Below are 18,235 nucleotides of genomic sequence, written 5' to 3' on the forward strand. Positions count from 1 at the left end.
CGTATGGAAACTGTTTATACCCTCAGACACATCCTGAAGGATGTGTTTATGGTCACTATAGACTTGAAGCACGCCTACTTTCATGTCCCCATTTGTTCAGAAAGCACAAAAGCTGATCTTACCTCAGGGAAAAGCAGAAGGCCTCATGTCAGCAGTTGTATCCCTTCTGGGAACCGAACAGACATCCTACAGGAAGATAATAAGTCCTCGGATTGATGACATCTTGTATTCCTGCGGTCCCTTGGGCTCAGCTACACTCCAGGATTCTCCAGCGATTTGTATCCTCCTGGGATGGGAGGAGAGGGTCACTGGACGACAGGGTCTCCATTCCAGAAGAGGTGAGGGAGTCCTTGCAGTGGTGGCTCAGTCCTCAGAGCTGCAGATGGGGCCTCCTTTGGGCTCAGCTTCAACCCCTCAGACTGACTACGGATGCAATCGTCTGGGGTTGGGGGGCCCCACTTGGAAGAGCTTCGAGCCCAGGGTGTCTGGGATCGGACTCAGGGAGGCCTCCTTTATCTTCCGGGAGCTTTTGGCGGTCAGTGGCCCTAGGGTCCTTCGATGAAAGAATCTGTGGCAGGGAGATCCAGGTTCTTTCCGACAACGCGACCATGGTAGCCTTCCTGAATCATCAGGGAGACACCAGATCACACTCCCTGCTATCCTTGTCCCAGGAACTGCTGGAGTGGGCAGAGAGAGAGTTCTTTCTGTCTCAGTGGTGCACATAATGGGAGCTTACAGTATCGAGGCAGACTATCTCAGCCGGCAGACTATTCTCCAGGGGGAGTGGGAATTGAACCCAGAAGTGTTCTCCCTGGTGTGTCACCTTTTCAGCAGACCAGAGATCGATCTCTTCGCCGCAGAGGAAACAAAGGTGAGGAGGAGGTTCTCACTTTCAAGGGAGCACGGGTCGGAGGGGGTGGATGTGTTGGCCCAGGTTTGGGACTTTCATCTGGCATACGCTTTTCCCCCCTTGGTCCTCATTCCCAGGATCTTACAAAAGTTGAGTCTTTCAGCAGGGAAGCTGATTTTGATCGCTCCTTGGTGGCCCAAGAAGACCTGGTTTCCAACACTAGGAAACTGGTCAGTGTCTCCTCCTCAGTGCCTCCCGGAGAGGCGGGATCTTCTCTCTCAGGGCCCGGTCTGTCACCCGAGCCCCGGTTTCTTCAAACTGACAGCTTAGCTCTTGAGAGGGTGAGCCTGCGCAAGAGAGAGTGTTCTGAGAAGGTAATTGACGCACTCCTTTTCAAGTAGAAAGCCGGTTACCCGGCGTATTTATGCTAAAGTCTGGGGAGTCTTCTCCTGCTGGTATCGGGAGAAAGGATCTTCCCAGCAAGAGATCCCCGCGATCCTGGATTTCCTCCAGGATGGCGCGGATCAGGGGCTAGCAGCCAAGACCCTCAGGGTTCAAGTGGCAGCCCTGTCCAGTTTTTTTTGGATAAAAAACTTTCTCTTGATCCTCTGATTAAAAGGTTTTTGAGAAGAGAAAGAGAAAGAATGTCCCCGGTGTTAATGAGTAAATTTCTGCCCTGGGACCTAACTTTAATTTTAGAGGCCCTAACTAGGGCACCTTTTGAACCGTTGATGCATTCTCCCCTCTTAAATTACTCACCCTCAAGACAGCTTTACTACTTAGGCCATCACGTCAGCCAAGAGGATAAGGGACATCCAGGCTCTGTCAATAAAAGAGCCCTTTTTTCTTTTATTTGAGGACAGGGTGGAAACTTAGGCAAAGATCCCTTGTACCTTCCGAAAGTAGCCTCAAAATTTCACAGGATGCAAGAAATTGTCCCTTCCGTCTTTTTGTTCTAATCCTCAGAATGAGAAAGTTATTTTCACTGTTTAGACGTCAGATGTTGTCTGTTGATTTATTTGGATAGGGTGAAGGAGTTCAGGAAATCCAGTCACCTTTTTTAGTAAGTTTTTTCGGACAGAAAAAGGATCCGCAAGCTTCCAAGGCAGTTATAGCGAGATGGATCAGGCAGACCATTACTATAGCCTTTGAGAAATCGGGTAGAATGGCTCCCCTCAACTTCAAGGCACATTCTACTTGGTCTCTGGCGACCTCTTGGGCAGAAAGAGCCGGAGCATCGATGGAACAGATATGCAGAGCAGCTACGTGGTCAAGCCAGAGCACCTTCCTGAGGCACTACAGGGTGGAGGATTTGTCGCCTCAGGATCTGACCTTTAGTAGAAAAGTTCTACAGGCTGTTGTCCCGCCCTAAGGTAGGCCTGTGAGCTACTTGCTCTTCTCTCAGGGTGCCGTCCTGGAAGACGACTTGAGTAAAAGACCTGTTACACTTACCGGTAACGGTATTTCTGGGAAGTCTTCCAGGACGGCAGGCCTATTTTCCACACCCGTTCTATTGGTGTGGTTGAATATTATATATGAATTTAGGTTTCCTCACTCTTGTGCACTGGTGTGGGTCAATACTTTTTCACAACTGAGGAGCACAGGTAGGGGCGGGGGTTTTAACCTCTTTGCTGATTGTGTTTCCTGTCAGGTGGGACCAGTCCTCTCTCAGGGTGCCGTCCTGGAAGACTTCCCAGAAATACCGTTACCGGTAAGTGTAACAGGTTATTTTTTTACAATTTTAAAATTTTCTGAGATACTGAATGTTGGGTTTTCACTAGCTGTAAGCCATAAACATCAAAATTAAAAGAAAGACTTGCTTGAAATGTATCACTCTGTGTGTAATAAATCTATATAATAGGAGTTTCACTTTTTGAATTGAATTACTGAAATTAACTTTTAGATGATATTCAAATTTTTTGAGATGCACCTGTACATCAGTGGGGACGTGGTTTCATGGGTTTCTGTCAGCCACAAGAGTACATTCATTATTCAATAATGTTAACCTTACTGCCTTGCTTGGTATACCACTCCTTTTCATTAATATAAACTGAGAACTTAGAAAATGCATTTAAAGCCGTTGCTTTCGTCTTGTCGCTTGTGACCATTTTTCCTGATCACCCTTCATTGGGCCAATATGTTCTGACCTATTCTTTTTACTAATAATATATTTGATAAGTGTGCTGGAGGACCACAGTTATGAGAAACTACAAACCAAAAACGTATTCTCCCTGGAGAGGAGGTAAATCTTTGAATGGTGACTCTAGCATTGGGAGGAACCCACTAAATCTTTGGTCTCTAAAAAAGACACATGACCCGACAATGAAGAAGTAGTTCAATCTTAAACTTGATAAGTGGTTCTTTACGGTTAGGGTGGTAAAGATGTGGGGCTCCATTCCACAGTTGGTGGTGTCAGTGAAGAGTGTAGATAAATTCATTAAACTTTTAGATGCGTTTCTTACAGGGGTATGGAAAACCATAGTCTCCTTCCTTCTTTTTTTTTTTTTTTTTTTTTTTACTCTCCTCAGCAATGTGTCTCTTAATCTATTTTCGCTACCCTGATTGTGCTCTTGCATTTCTTATTGCAATCTTTTGTAGTTTTGCAATGCTGGTGGTGACCCTTCAGCCTTCCATTTTTTTTTTTTTAAAAGCACCTTTCCTCTATAATATACCTTTTTTTTTTTTTTTTTTTACCTTATTTAGCCACCCAGGATATTTTTAACTTTTCATATTTGTTAACCAGTGGAGTGTACTGACGCATGCCGTGCGCTCCCATTTTTCTTTTGGTATTCTTTGTTACAGATGCTCTTTAAGAAATGCAGAGCAGACATTCCATTACACGGAAAATAAACCTATACAAAAAAACTTCTTTCCTGTAGTAAATGCTTGCTTTTGTGTGATTTCCTAGTGCATTAAAGCAGAGTTCCAGCCTGGTGGAAAAAAAAAAGTCAGCAGCTACAAATAGCTGTAGCTGCTGACTTTTAATATAAGGACACTTACCTGTGCAGGGAGCCCACGATGTCGGCACCCAAAGCTGACCGTTCTATCGGCTTTAGGTGTAGGCGGCAGCATCCTTACTAAGGAAAGCAGGAAGTGAAGCCTTGCGACTTCACTGCCTATTTCCTACTGCGCATGCGGGAGTTGTGCGGTGCTTTCTGAATTGTCCCATCGTCTTCTGGGACACACAGAGGTCGGAGGAGGAACGAAAAAGGAAAATTTTGCTGTTGTGTGTTCAGAAATTATGAATTTTTTTCTTTATGTATTGCAGATCTTTCTGATCTGAATGGTAACAACCAAGCAGTGACTCGGCAGAAGATGCAGCAGTTGGAACAGATGTTGACTGCTCTAGACCAGCTAAGAAGGGTAAAAATGTATATCTTTCTTGATCATGTTTAAGCCCCCATTCACACTAAAAGCCGAGGTCAGTGCGATTTCAGGTGCGACTTGCCTGACCTCTGTGCGACTTCATACACAAATATCAATGCAAGTCACACCTGAAATTGCAAAAAGTGCAGGAACCCTTTTTTCAAATCGGTGCGGAACCGCAAAGTCAGAGTCGCACCGATTTTAACAGTTCCATTACCAGCAATAGGATGCAACTCATCATGCGATTTTTGGAACTGTCAAGTCGCACCAGTGTGAACAGGTGCTAAATCATCAAGTGGAAATTTTAGTTTAAAGCTTAAAATTTAAAATCTCCTTTTTTATTTTTATTTTTTTAATTTATGTTTTGGATAGAGTGGAGATGGATTAGAACACCTGTCAGTTTTTATTGCTGTCTGTACCCCTGTTAGGGAGATTCACCCTCTCTATTTGTCCTGTTTACCATTATCATTGAAAGTAAAACAAAATCCCAAATTTTGGGTTGTCCCCAGATAAGTAAGAGAGGGAAAATCTTCCAATGGGGACACTAGTTCTGATCAACTGGGGGGCCCCAAGGAATTCCTTTAATTTTCAAGGATTTCATCTCGGTTTTTGGTATGCTATGAGACAGAAAGTGAAATCCCCGCAATGGGACACAGATGGCGAAAAAAAAAATGGCGGGGTTATAACCCTCCCTTGCTCTATCCAAAATGGGAGTGAAAAAAAAGTTTTGCCTATAGTTCTACTTTAAATGATCCAGCTTAAAGAGAAACTATACTTGCTAAACAACTTTGCCTGTTTTCAACCATCTGTCCATGTCAGCCATTCAATACTTACCTGACACAGTATCTGTACCCATTCCGGCTCTGGTCCTGGCTGCTGTACTGCAGTGGAGGGTGAAAAGTCTGCACAGGAAGTATTACTGATTTGCTGCTGAGCTGAAGGTTGCCAATCTGTAGCCCTTCCTATGTACAAATCTCTCTAAATCATGGCAGAGGGCAGGAAGTAACAGTGACACCAGAGCCTGACTGAAACCAGAGAAACTGACCAAGGGCTACTTAAGGCATATTAGACTGAAAAGAGAAATGAAATGTATTTCAATATTGCGTTTTAGACCTGCTTTAAAAGGCGCTGGGTTTGTTCTTTTTTGACGCTACCCACAAAGCAGTGTGAATACCTGGCTAGCAAGTTTTTACACACTAAGTTTTTTATTTTGATTCACTTTTTAGGATTATAAATATCTCACTTGAATAAATTCAGTAATCCCCTTTATCTTGCAGACAATAATTAGTGACTTAGCTGGACTCCTGTCTGCTATGGAATACGTCCAGAAGACTTTAACAGATGAAGAGCTTGCAGACTGGAAGAGGAGACAACAGATTGCGTGCATTGGAGGGCCTCCAAATATTTGTCTTGACCGCCTTGAGAACTGGTAAGATCACAAATTTTGTTTTACTTTGACAAATGACATGGGTGGTTTGTAACGAAGATTGCTCCCTTTTTCCAAATTTACACTGAGCTACAATAGTGATGAATTCTAGGTATGGATATTTTATACATGGTTACATTGGTCAAGCTTGGACCAATGCAACTATGTACAGTGCATCTGGAAAATATTCACATCACTTCACTTTTTCCACATTTTATTTTGTTACAGCCTTATTCCAAACTGGATTAAATTCATTATTTTCCTCAAAATTCTACAAACAATACCCCATAATGACAATGTGAAAGACGTTTGTTTGAAATCTTTGCAAATGTATTAAATAAAAGATGAAAAAATGTACATAAGTATTTACAGCCTTTGCCATGACACAAAATTGAGCTTAGGTGTGTCCTGTTACCACTAATCATCCTTGATGTTTCTACAACTTGATTGGAAAATTCAGTTGCTTGGACATGATTTGGAAAGGCACACACCTGTCTATATAAGGTCCCACAGTTAACAGTGCATGTCAGAGCACAAACCAAGCTATGAAGTCCAAGAAATTGTCTGTAGACCTCAGACAGGTTTGTGTTGAGGCACAGATCTGGGGAAGGGTACAGAAAAATTTATGCAGAATTGAAGGTCCCAATGAGAACAGTGGCCTTCATCAGCCGTAAATGGAAGAGGTTTGGTACCACAAGGACTCTTCCTAGAGTGGGCTGCCCAGCCAAACTGAACGATCGGGGGAGAAGGGCCTTAGTCAGTGAGGTGACCAAGAACATGATGGTGACTCTGACAAGAGCTCCAACGTTTCTTTGTGAAGAGAGGAAAACCCTCCAGAACAACAACCATCTCTGCAGCACTCCACCAATCAGGCTTCTATGGTAGAGTGGGCAGATGGAAGCCACTTCTCTGTAAAAGGCACATGACAGCCCACCTGGAGTTTGCCAAAATGCACATGAAGGACTCTCAGACCATGAGAAACCAAATTCTCTGGTCTGATGAAACAAAGATTGATCTCTTTGGCCTGAATGTTAAACATCATTTCTGGAGGAAACCAGGCACCGCTCATCACCTGGCCAATACCATCCCTACAGTGAAGCATGGTGGTGGCAGAATCATGCTGTGGGGATGTTTTTCAGCGGCAGGAACTGAGACTAGTCAGGATCTGGGGTGAAGGCTCATCTTCCAATAGGAAAACGACCCACACAGCCCAGATGACAAAGAAGTGGCTACGGGGGCAACTCTGTGAATGTCCTTGAGTGGCCAAGCCAGAGCCCAGAACCCGATTGAATATCTCTGGAGAGATCTGAAAATGGCTGTGCACCGACACTCCCCATCTAACCTGATGGAGCTTGAGAGGCCCTGCAAAGAAGAGAGAACCTGCCCAAAAGAGGTGTGCCAAGCTTGTAGCATCACACTCAAAAAGACTTGAGGCTGTAATTGGTGCCAAAGGTTCTTCAACAATGTATTGAGCAAACGCTGTTAATACTTATGTACATGTGATTTTATTTATTTTATTTTTTTTTAATAAATTTGCAAAGATTTCAAACAAACTTCTTTCGCTGTGTCCTTATGGGGTATTGTTTGTAGAATTTTGAGGAAAAAAATGAATTTAATCTATTTTGGAATAAGGCTGTAACATGACAAAATGTGGAAAAAGTAAAGCGCTGTGAATACTTTCCGGATGCACTGTATATACTCTGGTTGATGTCCGTGGATGCTGGAAATCACTCCAGTGATTTCCACTTTCTTCCGAGCGCTGCCCTACTTCTCCATTTTGTCCAGTCAGGGAACATTTTGCATTTATTCACTAAGTACAAAGCATTCTCTGAATGGCACCTGTGCCGAGCGGTGGACCTTTTCTGTGTTCAGAATACAGCAGGGCAGCCATTCAACACGGGAATCTGAAGCAATTGGAAATCACCTGGAGTTGGCAGGGTCTGTTTCAGTGATTTCCAGAAACCGGGGGCATCTGCCTGGTATGTTACAGACAAAGTAACATTGGTCCAACCAATGAAGGGTAAATGTAAGGAAACCCACATTTAGGTCTGTTTTTTTCCTTTTGATATTGTAAAAAATAAAAGTAGAGGTTATTAAATAACTACCAAAAAAACTATCTGTCTCAAAAATGTAATTAAAATTATTTGGGTACAGTGTTGCATGACAGAGTAATCAACTATCATAGCACTGAGAAATTACCTGCTAAAGAAGGGGTATATACAGGCTAGTATTAAAGTGGTTAAGAGAACTTTGGTTTCTCTGCAAATGGCACTATGTCGGCATACAGCTGTATGTAGAATACATGATTGCCCCCTGTCTTTACAGAGTTAATGAGTGATTGAATCACTCTTTTGACCAAAAAGACAACTTTCTAATTATAGAATTTTTGAGAACTGGACAGGCTTTATTGTGATAAACCTTGCATTGTGCACTGTGGCTACAGTTCGTAAAAGTGGTAGAAGATGCAAGATTGTGTTGCATTTCGTTCTACAGGCACAAAAATACTTGTGCTCAGTTAGACAATTCACCATTACCCTCCACGCCTAACCCACTCTCCTGACCTACTTTCTAAATTGACAGACCTTGGATGCATGTAGATTTTCACCAAAGCGGAAAAGCATTGCATAGATGTTGCATTTTACTCCTGTAGCCTGTGCTCTAAATCCATACACATGCCCTACCCTGGACAGGCCAAAGCAGCAAAGAGCTACAGTGCCTTGGAAAAGTATTCACCCCCTTGGCATTTTTCATGCTTTGTTGCCTCACAACCTGGAATTAACATGGATTGTTTGAGGGTTTGCATCATTTAATTTACAGAACATGCCCACAACTTTTGATGTTTGTCGTGTTGTGTTTTTTTTTTTTTTTTTTTTTTTTTCTGTTTTTTTTAATTGTGAAGCAAACAACAAATAGGACAAAATAACAGAAAAAGTCAATGTGAATAACTATTCACCCCCCTAAAGTCAATACTTTGTAGAGCCACCTTTTGCGGCTATCACAGCTCCAAGTCGCTTTGGATAAGTCTCTATGAGCTTGCCACATCTTAACACTGGGATTTTTGCCCATTCCTCCTTGCAAAACTGCTCCATCTCCTTCAAGTTGGAAGGTTTGCGCTTGTGAACAGCAATCTTTAAGTCTGACCAATGATTTTCTATTGGATTGAGGTCTGGGCTTTGACTAGGCCATTCCAACACGTTTACATGTTTCTCCTTAAACCACTCAAGTGTTGCTTTAGCCGTGTGTTTGGGGTCATTGTCCTGCTGGAAGGTGAACCTCCATCCTAGCCTCAAATCACACACAGAGTGGTACAGGTTTTGCTCAAGAATATCCCTGTATTTAGCACCATCCATCTTTCCCTCAACCCTGACCAGTTTCCCAGTCCCGATTGTTGGGATGGTGTTCTTTGGGCGATGTGATGCGTTGGGTTTGCGCCAGACATAGCGTTTTCTTTGATGGCCAAAAAGTTAACTTTTAGTCTCATCAGACCAGAGCACCTTCCTCCATACATTTTGGGAGCCTCCCACATGCCTTTTTGCAAACTCGAAGCATGCCATTTTGTTTTTTGCTGAAAGTAATGGCTTTCTTCTGGCCAATCTGCCATAAAGCCCAACTCTATGGAGCGTACAGCTTATTGTCGTCCTATGTACAGATACTCCAGTCTCTGCTGTGGAACTCTGCAGCTCCTCCAGGGTTACCTTAGGTCTTTGTGCTGCCTCTCTGATTAATGCCCTCCTTGCCCGGTCCGTGAGTTTTGGTGTGTGGTCATCTTTTGGCAGATTTGCTGTTGTACCATGTTATTTCCATTTTGTTATGATTTGATGGTGCTCCTAGGGATCATCAAAGATTTTGGATATTTTTTTTATAACCTAACCCTGACTTGTTCTCAACAACATTGTCCCTTACTTGTTTGGAGAGTTCCTTGGTCTTCATGGCAGTGTTTGGTTAATGGTGCGTCTTGCTTAGGTGTTGCAGCCTCTGGGGCTTTTCAAAAAGGTGTGTATTTGTAATGACAGATCATGTGACACTTATATGGCACACAGGTGGACATTTCACTAATTATGTGACTTCTGAAGGTAATTGGTTGCACCAGAGCTTTTTATGGGCTTCATAACAAAGGGAGTGAATACATACGCACATGCCAATTATCAGTTTTTTTCTGAAAAATAGTTTTATGTATAAATTTTACTTCATTAACTTAGACTATTGTTCCGATCCATCACATATAATTCAGATTAAAAAAGACATAGAACTAAAGGCTGTAATGTAACAAAGTAGGTAAAAGGCCGTGGGGGTGAATACTTTTGCAAGGCACTGTACACGCATCCAAAATCTGTCAGTTAAATTTTAAGGATTAGATAAAAGATTAGAGAAAAGCAAGGACAAACATGTAAAATAAATGTCACATTAAAAAGTAAGAGCCCTTTCACACTGGGGCGGTTTGCAGGCGTTATTGCGCTAAAAATACCGCCTTCAAACCAACCCAAAACAGCCTGTACTGTTTGTTCAGTGTGAAAGCCCGAGGGCTTTCACACTGAAGCGGTGCGCTGGCAACAGAAGAAAAAAAAACTCCTGCAAGCCGCATCTTTGGATCGGTGAAGGAGCGGTGTATTCACCGCTCCTAAACCGCTCCTGCCCATTGAAATCAATGGGGCAGCGCGCCAATACCGCGGCTACAGCCGCGCTATGCGAGCGGTTTTAACCCTTTTTTCAGCCGCCAGCGGGGGTTAAAACCGCACCGCTAGCAGCCGAATACCGCCGCAAAAACGACAGTAAAGCAGCGCTACAAATAGCGCTGTTTTACCGCCAACGCCCCCGCCGCCCCAGTGTGAAAGGGGCCTAAGGCAAGTACTGCAAAATAACAACACATATGCTCATTACTATAGGACTTTGTTCCCTTTAAGGCCAGACCATAATTTACAACCACAGTTTTATTTGGCTCTGCTAGCAGTTTGGTTTGGGCATTCAAACTCCCATTCATTCCAGGAGTCAGTTTTTTTTTTTTGTTTTTGTTTTTTCCAGTGCAGAGGCACTAAGTGGAGTTCAGTAATGTCCTTACATATTGTTTTCATAACTTATACAGTGCATCCAGAAAGTATTTACAGCGCTTCACTTTTTCCACATTTTGTTATGTTACAGCCTTATTCCAAAATGGATTAAATTCATTATATTCTTCAAAACTCTACAAACCATATACCCCATGATAACGTGAAAGAAGTTTGTTTTGAAATCTTTGCAAATGTATTAAAAGTGCAAAACAAAAAAATCCCACGTACATAAGTATTCACAGCCTTTGCTCAATACTTTGTTGAACCACCTTTGGCACCAATTACAGCCTCAAGTCTTTTTTTTTTTTTTTTTTAGTATGAGCTACAAGCTTGGATCACCTATTTTTGGGAAGTTTCTCCCATTCTTCTTTTGCAAGACCTCTTAAGCACCATCAGGTTAGATGGGGAGTGTTGGTGTACAGCCATTTTTGGATCTCTCCAGAGATCTTCAATCTGGTTCAAATTCGGGCTCTGGCTGGGCCAATCAGGGACATTCACAGAGTTGTCCCATAGCCACTCCTTTGTTATATTGGCTGTGTGCTTGGGGTCATTGTCCTGTTGAAATATGAACCTTTGCCCAGTCTGAGGTCCAGAGCGCTCTGGAGCAGGTTTTCATCAAGGATGTCTCTGTACATTTCTGCATTGATCTTTCCCTCGATCCTGACTAGTCTCCCAGTTCCTGCCACTAAAAAATATCCCCACAGCATGATGCCACCACCAAGCTTCACTGTAGGGATGGTATTGGACAGGTGATGAGTGGTGCCTGGTTTCACCCCTCACATTAAGCTTGCCATTCAGGCCAAAAAGTTTAATTTTTATTTCATCAGACCGGAGAATTTTATTTATCATGGTCAGAGTCTTTTTGGCAAAATGCAGGCTGGCTGTCATGTGCCTTTTTTACTGAGGAGTGACTTCCGTATGGCCACTCTACCATACAACCTGATTGGTGGAGTGCTGCAGAGATGGTTGTTCTTCTGGAAGTTTCTCCTCTCTCCACAGAGAAACCCTCGGGTTCTTGGTTACCTCCCTGATTAAGGTCCTTCTCCCCCGATCACTTGGTTTGGCCAGGCGGCCCGCTCTAGGAACTTCTTCCGTTTACAGATGATGGAGGCCACTGTGCTCATTGGGACCTTCAATGCTGCAGGAATGTTTCTGTACCCTTCCCCAGATCTGTGCCTTGATACAATCCTGTCTCGGAGGTCTACAGACAATTCCTTGGACTTCATGGCTTGGTTTTGTGTTTGGACATGCACTGTTAACTGTGGAACCTTTTATATAGACCGGTGTGTGCCTTTCCAAATCATGTCCAATCAACTGGTGGACACCAATGAAGTTTGTAGAAACATCTCAAGGATGGTCAGTGGAAACCGAATGCACCCGAGCTCAATTTTGAGTGTTATGGCAAAGGCTGTCAATGCTTCTGTACATGTGACTTTTCGTGTTTTATTTTTAGTACATTTTCATACATTTCAAACAAACTTCTTTGATGTCATGGAATAGTTTTAGAATTTTGAGGAAAATAATGAATTTACTCCATTTTGAATGTAAGCTCTAACGAGCAGGGCCCTCTGATCCCTCCTGTATTGTATTGTAGTTGTACTGTCTGCCCCATGTTGTAAAGCGCTGTGCAAACTGTTGGTGCTATATAAATCCTGTATATTAATAATAATAAAAAAAGCTGTAACATAAATTGTGGAAAAAGTGATTCGCTGTGAATACCTTCTGGATGCACTGTATATTCACTGCTGTTACTCTATAATTAGACTACATCACCATGACACACTTAGTGTACTGCATGAGCGTTGAGAGACTAGTGGTAAAAGGCTCTTTTTCTGAATGGTTTAGAATTGAGTGGGGGACCAATTCTGTGTAACTTATCCATAAACAATATAGAGCTAGGCAGGGCAATAACTTTGAATCAGGATATAACAACTTTACAGTAAGGCCTTAATTTGGCAGCTGTATTGCAGAGGTTTATTATTGAAAAATGTAAAGTAATACACTTGGGAGCTAAAGAAAAAATGCATGCAAGATACTTGCCAGGGGAAGAACCTCTGGGGGAATCCAGGATTGAAAAGGATCTGGGGGTCCTAGTAGACCAGTCTCGACCGTTGTATTACATAGCTGGTCTATCTTAAGTCCATCCAGGTCAACCTGAATGTGTATGTGTGTTTGTCACTACCATTCCCATATCCAAGTACATTACGTTCGCTAAGAAACACGGCTAAATGTTTTTAATTTTTATCTACACTCCCCGCTTGGCCCCAATTTCTGTACCTTACAGACCTCAGGTCAGCCCCAATGAATGCACCTCCAGATTTGAGATCAGCCCCAAGGCTTACCTTCAGGTCTCAGATCAGCCCAAATTCCTCTACCTTACAGACATCAAGATGAGCCTTAGGGCTCGTTCACACCAGCCTCTGCATTGGACCACAGCGGCTTGGGGTGCAGTGTGGTCGGGCCAGACCAACGCAGTGTTAATGCACCAATACCAGCGCATCTCATGGGTTTTTCTTTTTTTCCTCTTCAATAAAAAAAAAAAAAAAAAAAAAAAAAAAAATGTCAAAGTGACATTTTATAGGGTTCAAACAGCCGGTCTGTGGTGACCCTTGCTGTGCTGGAAAAGAGTACTGCAGCCACTGCACCTGGTGTGGATGGACCCCAATTGCATGTACCTTCAGACCTCATATCAACTCCAATTCCTGTACCTTACAAACCTCAGATCAGCCCTTATTCCTGAACGCCCCAAACGCTGCACCTTTGGAAATGTTTTTCATTCCTACTTCAGTGGTTTAACTAGTTCCATACCGGACCATTGTAAAATGATGCAGGCAGGAACACCCTCCCATCCCGGGTGGACGTCATATGACATCCTCCTGTTCTTGACTGCTCCTGCGTGCCCCCCGGCGCCCACAGCGCGGCGATCAGAGATGAGGTGATCAGTGTAAAGAGTCAATAAAAATGGATAATTGGACACAGCCGGTCACATTCTCTGTCCTTGTGCACGGCCCCAGGGGCGCGCAGATCGGGGATGGGGCTTGTCACCCTGACGCAGCCCATCCACGATCGCGGTAAAGAGCCAATGAAGTTGGCTCTTTACCATGTGGCCAGCTGTGTCCAATCACAACCGGTCACAGAATGTGAACTAACCGCAGTAATGAGCTGTTACCAGGTTCTCCTCCTCACACACTGATCATGTGAGGAGGAGATTGGGGTAATAGCTCGTTACCGCCTGCACGAATCACACTGATTGCCCCCCCCCAGTAATAGAGTACCTGTTGTCAGCCCATGCCTCAAAGAATATACCTTGGTGTTTGCTTTCCAAAATGGGGTCATTCAAAAGTGTGATAGATGGGAATGAAATTTAGATATGTAATTTATGCTCCTAGAACACCTGAAGGTACTGCTTCAATGTTGGGCCTCTGTATCCGGCCAAGCTATGAAAAAGTCACACACGTGTGGTACCGCCATACTCGGGGGGTAGCAAAATGTATTTTGGGGTGTAATTTTTGCAATGTACATGCTATAGAAATATCTTATAAATGTACCACTTTGTGTAAAAATTTAATACGTTTTCATTTTCTTTCCACGTTTTTTGAAGACTTGTGGAAAAAAATGAACCATTCAAGACTCCTAATACCTCATAGAATATACGTTGGGGTGTTTGCTTTCCAAAATGGGGTCATTTTGTGGGTATTTCCATTGTGTTGGTGCTCCAGGGCCTTCAAAAATGTAATCGGTCGTTAGGAAATTAGATGTGTAATTTATGCTCCTAGAATGCCTGACGGTGCTCCCTGCATGTTGGACCTCTCTATGAGGCCTGGCTGTGAAAGTCTCACACATCGTCATACTCGGGAGGAGTAACAGAATGTTATTTGGGGTGTAATTATAAGTATGCATATGCTGTGTGTGAGAAATAACTTGTTGATATGACAATTGTGTGTAAAAGAAAAAAAAAACATTAAAAAATAAAAAAAATTCTTAATTTTCCCAAGAATTGTGGAAAATTACAACTTCAAAAAACTTGCCATGCCTCTTACTAAATACCTTGGACTGTCTGCTTTTCAAAAAGGGGTCATTTGGGGGGTATTTGTACCTTTCTGACATTTCAGAGCCTCAAGAAAAGAGGCCGTCAGCACAGGTGTGATCAATTTTCCATGATTGGCACCATAGCTTGTAGACTCTCTAACTTTCACACAGACCAAATAATATACACGTTGGTAAAAATAACCCAAATAAGATATGTAGCAGTATAAATTTTGGCCCAAATTTATTAACAAAAATGACTTATTTGCAAAATTTTATCATGGGAACGAAAATTTTTTTTTTTTTTTTTTTCCTTCAAAATTTTCGCCATATTTTCACTTATGTCACAAAAAATAAACCCAGTGGTGAATAAATACCACCAAAAGAAAGCTCTACTTGTGTGAAAAAAATTATAAAAAGTTTGGGTACAGTGTTGAATGAGTAATTGGCATTCAAAGTGTGAGAGCGGGAAGGGGGTATAAGTGCCCTGTATTGAAGTGGTTAACAAGAGGAAAAAGTATGGAGGTGTGCTCGCCGGCTTTTTGCACCTTCAGCTACTATCAGGTCTACGCTTTCAGTGTTGTGGTACGGAGGTGGGTGGACCATAGGCAGGCCAGGCTTTCTAATGGACAGGCTGGTGAGCTGTTGATTATAGTACATACCTTTGTTTACTGGAAACCACTGCTATCACTTGCGTGGGGTTGCAAAGCTTTATGTTCTTAATGTGTTACTATACCCACGACACTGCATTCACTATATCTGGTCTCCCACAGTACACAGAACATGGAAATGCAGTTATTTTGGTAAATATGAATAGCGAAATACCTTTTCTCATCAGCAATATATAGCAGCCTTGTGATTTTCTATCAGTTCCTGGTGAAGCTTGTAGGAGGAATTTTTTTTTTTTTTTTTTTTTTTTTTTACTGCAATGAACTGTCCTATGAGGCTGCAGGGCGCCTGGATGTCTGTCTGGAAAGTGCTGATTGGCCCTGTGCTGATCACATGCACCCTCCCAAGAAAAGAAAACCTCTCTGCACATGCTCAGTTTGGTGCATAATGCTAGAGTGACTTCAAAGGATCTGTCTTATGTGGACTTGTCCAGGGGGACAGTGCAAGGAGGGGAGGATCTGTGCATACAAGATCAAACCGCCTTTTTACACAATGCAGAGGCTTAACCCCTTAGGTTACATAGTGAGTATAACAAGCATGCTTTACTGCATATACAGACTGATTTTACTGTTGTGGATTTACTAACACTTTAAAATATATGGCTATTAATCTTTCTCTTAAAACTAGACACATTAAAGTATCTAGCGGTTATCAAAGTTTGATTTTCAGTAGTGGAATGTAATCTATTCGTAATGTCCCTATTGTGCTATTGTGGTCCTAAGTGCCGATTTCCTCTAAGCATCAACATGATAAGAATAACTGAATTACCATGCTCCTATATCTGCAGGATAACATCTCTGGCTGAATCTCAACTGCAGACCCGTCAGCAAATCAAGAAACTGGAGGAATTGCAGCAAAAAGTCTCTTACAAGGGGGACCCCATCATTCAGCATCGGCCTATGCTGGAAGAGAGAATTGTGGAGTTATTCAGGAATCTCATGAAGAGGTATTTGGCATTTATTCTTACTGGACACTGGTGTGTAATAAATGGTATTTCATCTCCACTGCACATTCCAGAATTTGCAATAGCTTAAGAGTTCTGTAACCAAGCAATGCAAAAGACCTACACTGGACTCCTATTTGCCTTCCTCACGTTCTGTATTTTTTTTGTTAGGATTATAAAATAAGGTTTTCTTTCTTTTCCATTTAGGGACACGAGAAGTTTTAAAACCTCAGTTATATTGCTTCCCACAGTAGGTTTGGACACTGGTAAACAGAAAAACTGTAGACCAATGAATCATCTTTAATGGGTAAGACTTCATGCACGCAGCCATATAGGGGCCATACATCGAGCAGACATTGCCGGGTCACGCTGCATACAGCCTCCTATTGAGTAGCAATAGAATAGGCAGCTGTGCCCGGGAGGTTGCATAAAGCACCCACATCCGCATTGACGTATGCTCTGAACACAGATAGGATTTCTTCGGAGCATACGTCATGCATGCTGGTGCTTTACACAACCCCTGGTGCACAACCACCTTCAGCTGCCTCTTCTAGTGTATCTCAATGAGTAGTTGAGGCGGCAGTGGGTCCAGGGAATGTCGGTACGCAGGCTCTTTGCACAGTCCTATATGACCACGTGCATGAGGTCTAAACTACTGTGAACACATTCTAAAATACTTTGAACATATTCTACAGTGCAGAGTATCTAGATTGTTCAGACTGGCCCTGTTTTCAAAGTCTTAAAATTTGTTGCCCATTCTATAACACAATCTAGGGAAAATTTGAATGAAAGCCAATTGGCCATTATTTTGTTTAGTCTGGTAAAGTAGAGCCCCTGCAGAAAATGCCCAGGCACACGTAAAGCATTTAAATACTATGCACAGTATCCCTTGTGGACATTTATACTGGCGCAAAGCATTTATCCTTTTTTTAGATGCCCAAGCTTGCTCATGCTCATAAGAAACTGCACTGAGAGAAATGTGAAGGCAATTGATGACCCTTTTCTAATAATACTGGTAACCTATTTGCAGGTATTCTATTAAAAAAAAATGGAGAGAAAATACAAAAGTGTTTCCCATAAAATGGTGGCTGTAAACTTTGGGGTTGATTTACGAGGTAGTGCATAGTTTTACCTATATTCTGAAATGAGCTGCACAAAAATGTCATTTTACCACTGGAAAGAGTTTTATTTTTTTATATTCACAAAGTTTAATGAACATGGTAATGTCAAATGACCTGTAGATGGCTAAAAACGGCACCAATTTATTGTTCAGCTTGATTTATGGGGTCAAAACAAAGATTTATGGGATTGTAAATCTCTCATTCCCTGTAATTTTTGCCTTTTGAAAATCACAAAATGTTTCTCAGCATTCTAGCCAAAACAAAAAACAAACTGCGACCTGCCATCTACAGTTATGTTTGATGTGAATATGTCTGTATATATACATTGGAGGTAGCCCCATTCTCTTTAAAGGCACAGCAACATAATGGATGTCCAAGGCAGTTGTAGACCTCTCATCATACGTCTTGCACCAAATACATCTGGAAAGAAAAAAAAAGATTCCATCTAAAAAATAAATCTGTAAATGATGCGTTTTAGTCTGAGAGATTTAATGAATATAAAGCAGCCTATTTTGTATGTCCAAATGGCTGTTGTGTTTGTAAAGCTGATGCCAGAAAGCAGCAATAATTATTGGTCAGCAAGATTTATGGGGCCATAAATTCCTCTACTAGTGTCCTTCCTCTGTCCCTGTCTCTAATTTCAACAATTCCTATGTGCACCCAGCAGCTTTATATCCTTCTTCCTTATGCAGTGTACTGACTCTGCTCATATGGGAACTGTATTATCTGCAGGGGCCTGAAAACAGCCTCTTTTATGTAGCATACAGCTGTGTAAACGTAATGCCATAT

General features: G+C 42.3%; 1 protein-coding gene across 1 annotated transcript in view; it reads left to right on the top strand.

The window, feature by feature from the left end:
• STAT3 (signal transducer and activator of transcription 3) overlaps positions 1-18,235 on the top strand; it is a 176,836-nt gene that overhangs the window by 97,748 nt on the left and 60,853 nt on the right. The window contains exons 7-9 of the mRNA XM_073608396.1: positions 4,119-4,213; positions 5,494-5,645; positions 16,170-16,328. Coding sequence (XP_073464497.1) covers positions 4,119-4,213; positions 5,494-5,645; positions 16,170-16,328 — 406 coding nt within the window. The remainder of the gene's footprint in view (positions 1-4,118; positions 4,214-5,493; positions 5,646-16,169; positions 16,329-18,235) is intronic.

The sequence above is a fragment of the Aquarana catesbeiana genome, linkage group LG12 (assembly GCF_042186555.1).
Source record: "Aquarana catesbeiana isolate 2022-GZ linkage group LG12, ASM4218655v1, whole genome shotgun sequence".
NCBI classification, from domain to species: domain Eukaryota; kingdom Metazoa; phylum Chordata; class Amphibia; order Anura; family Ranidae; genus Aquarana; species Aquarana catesbeiana.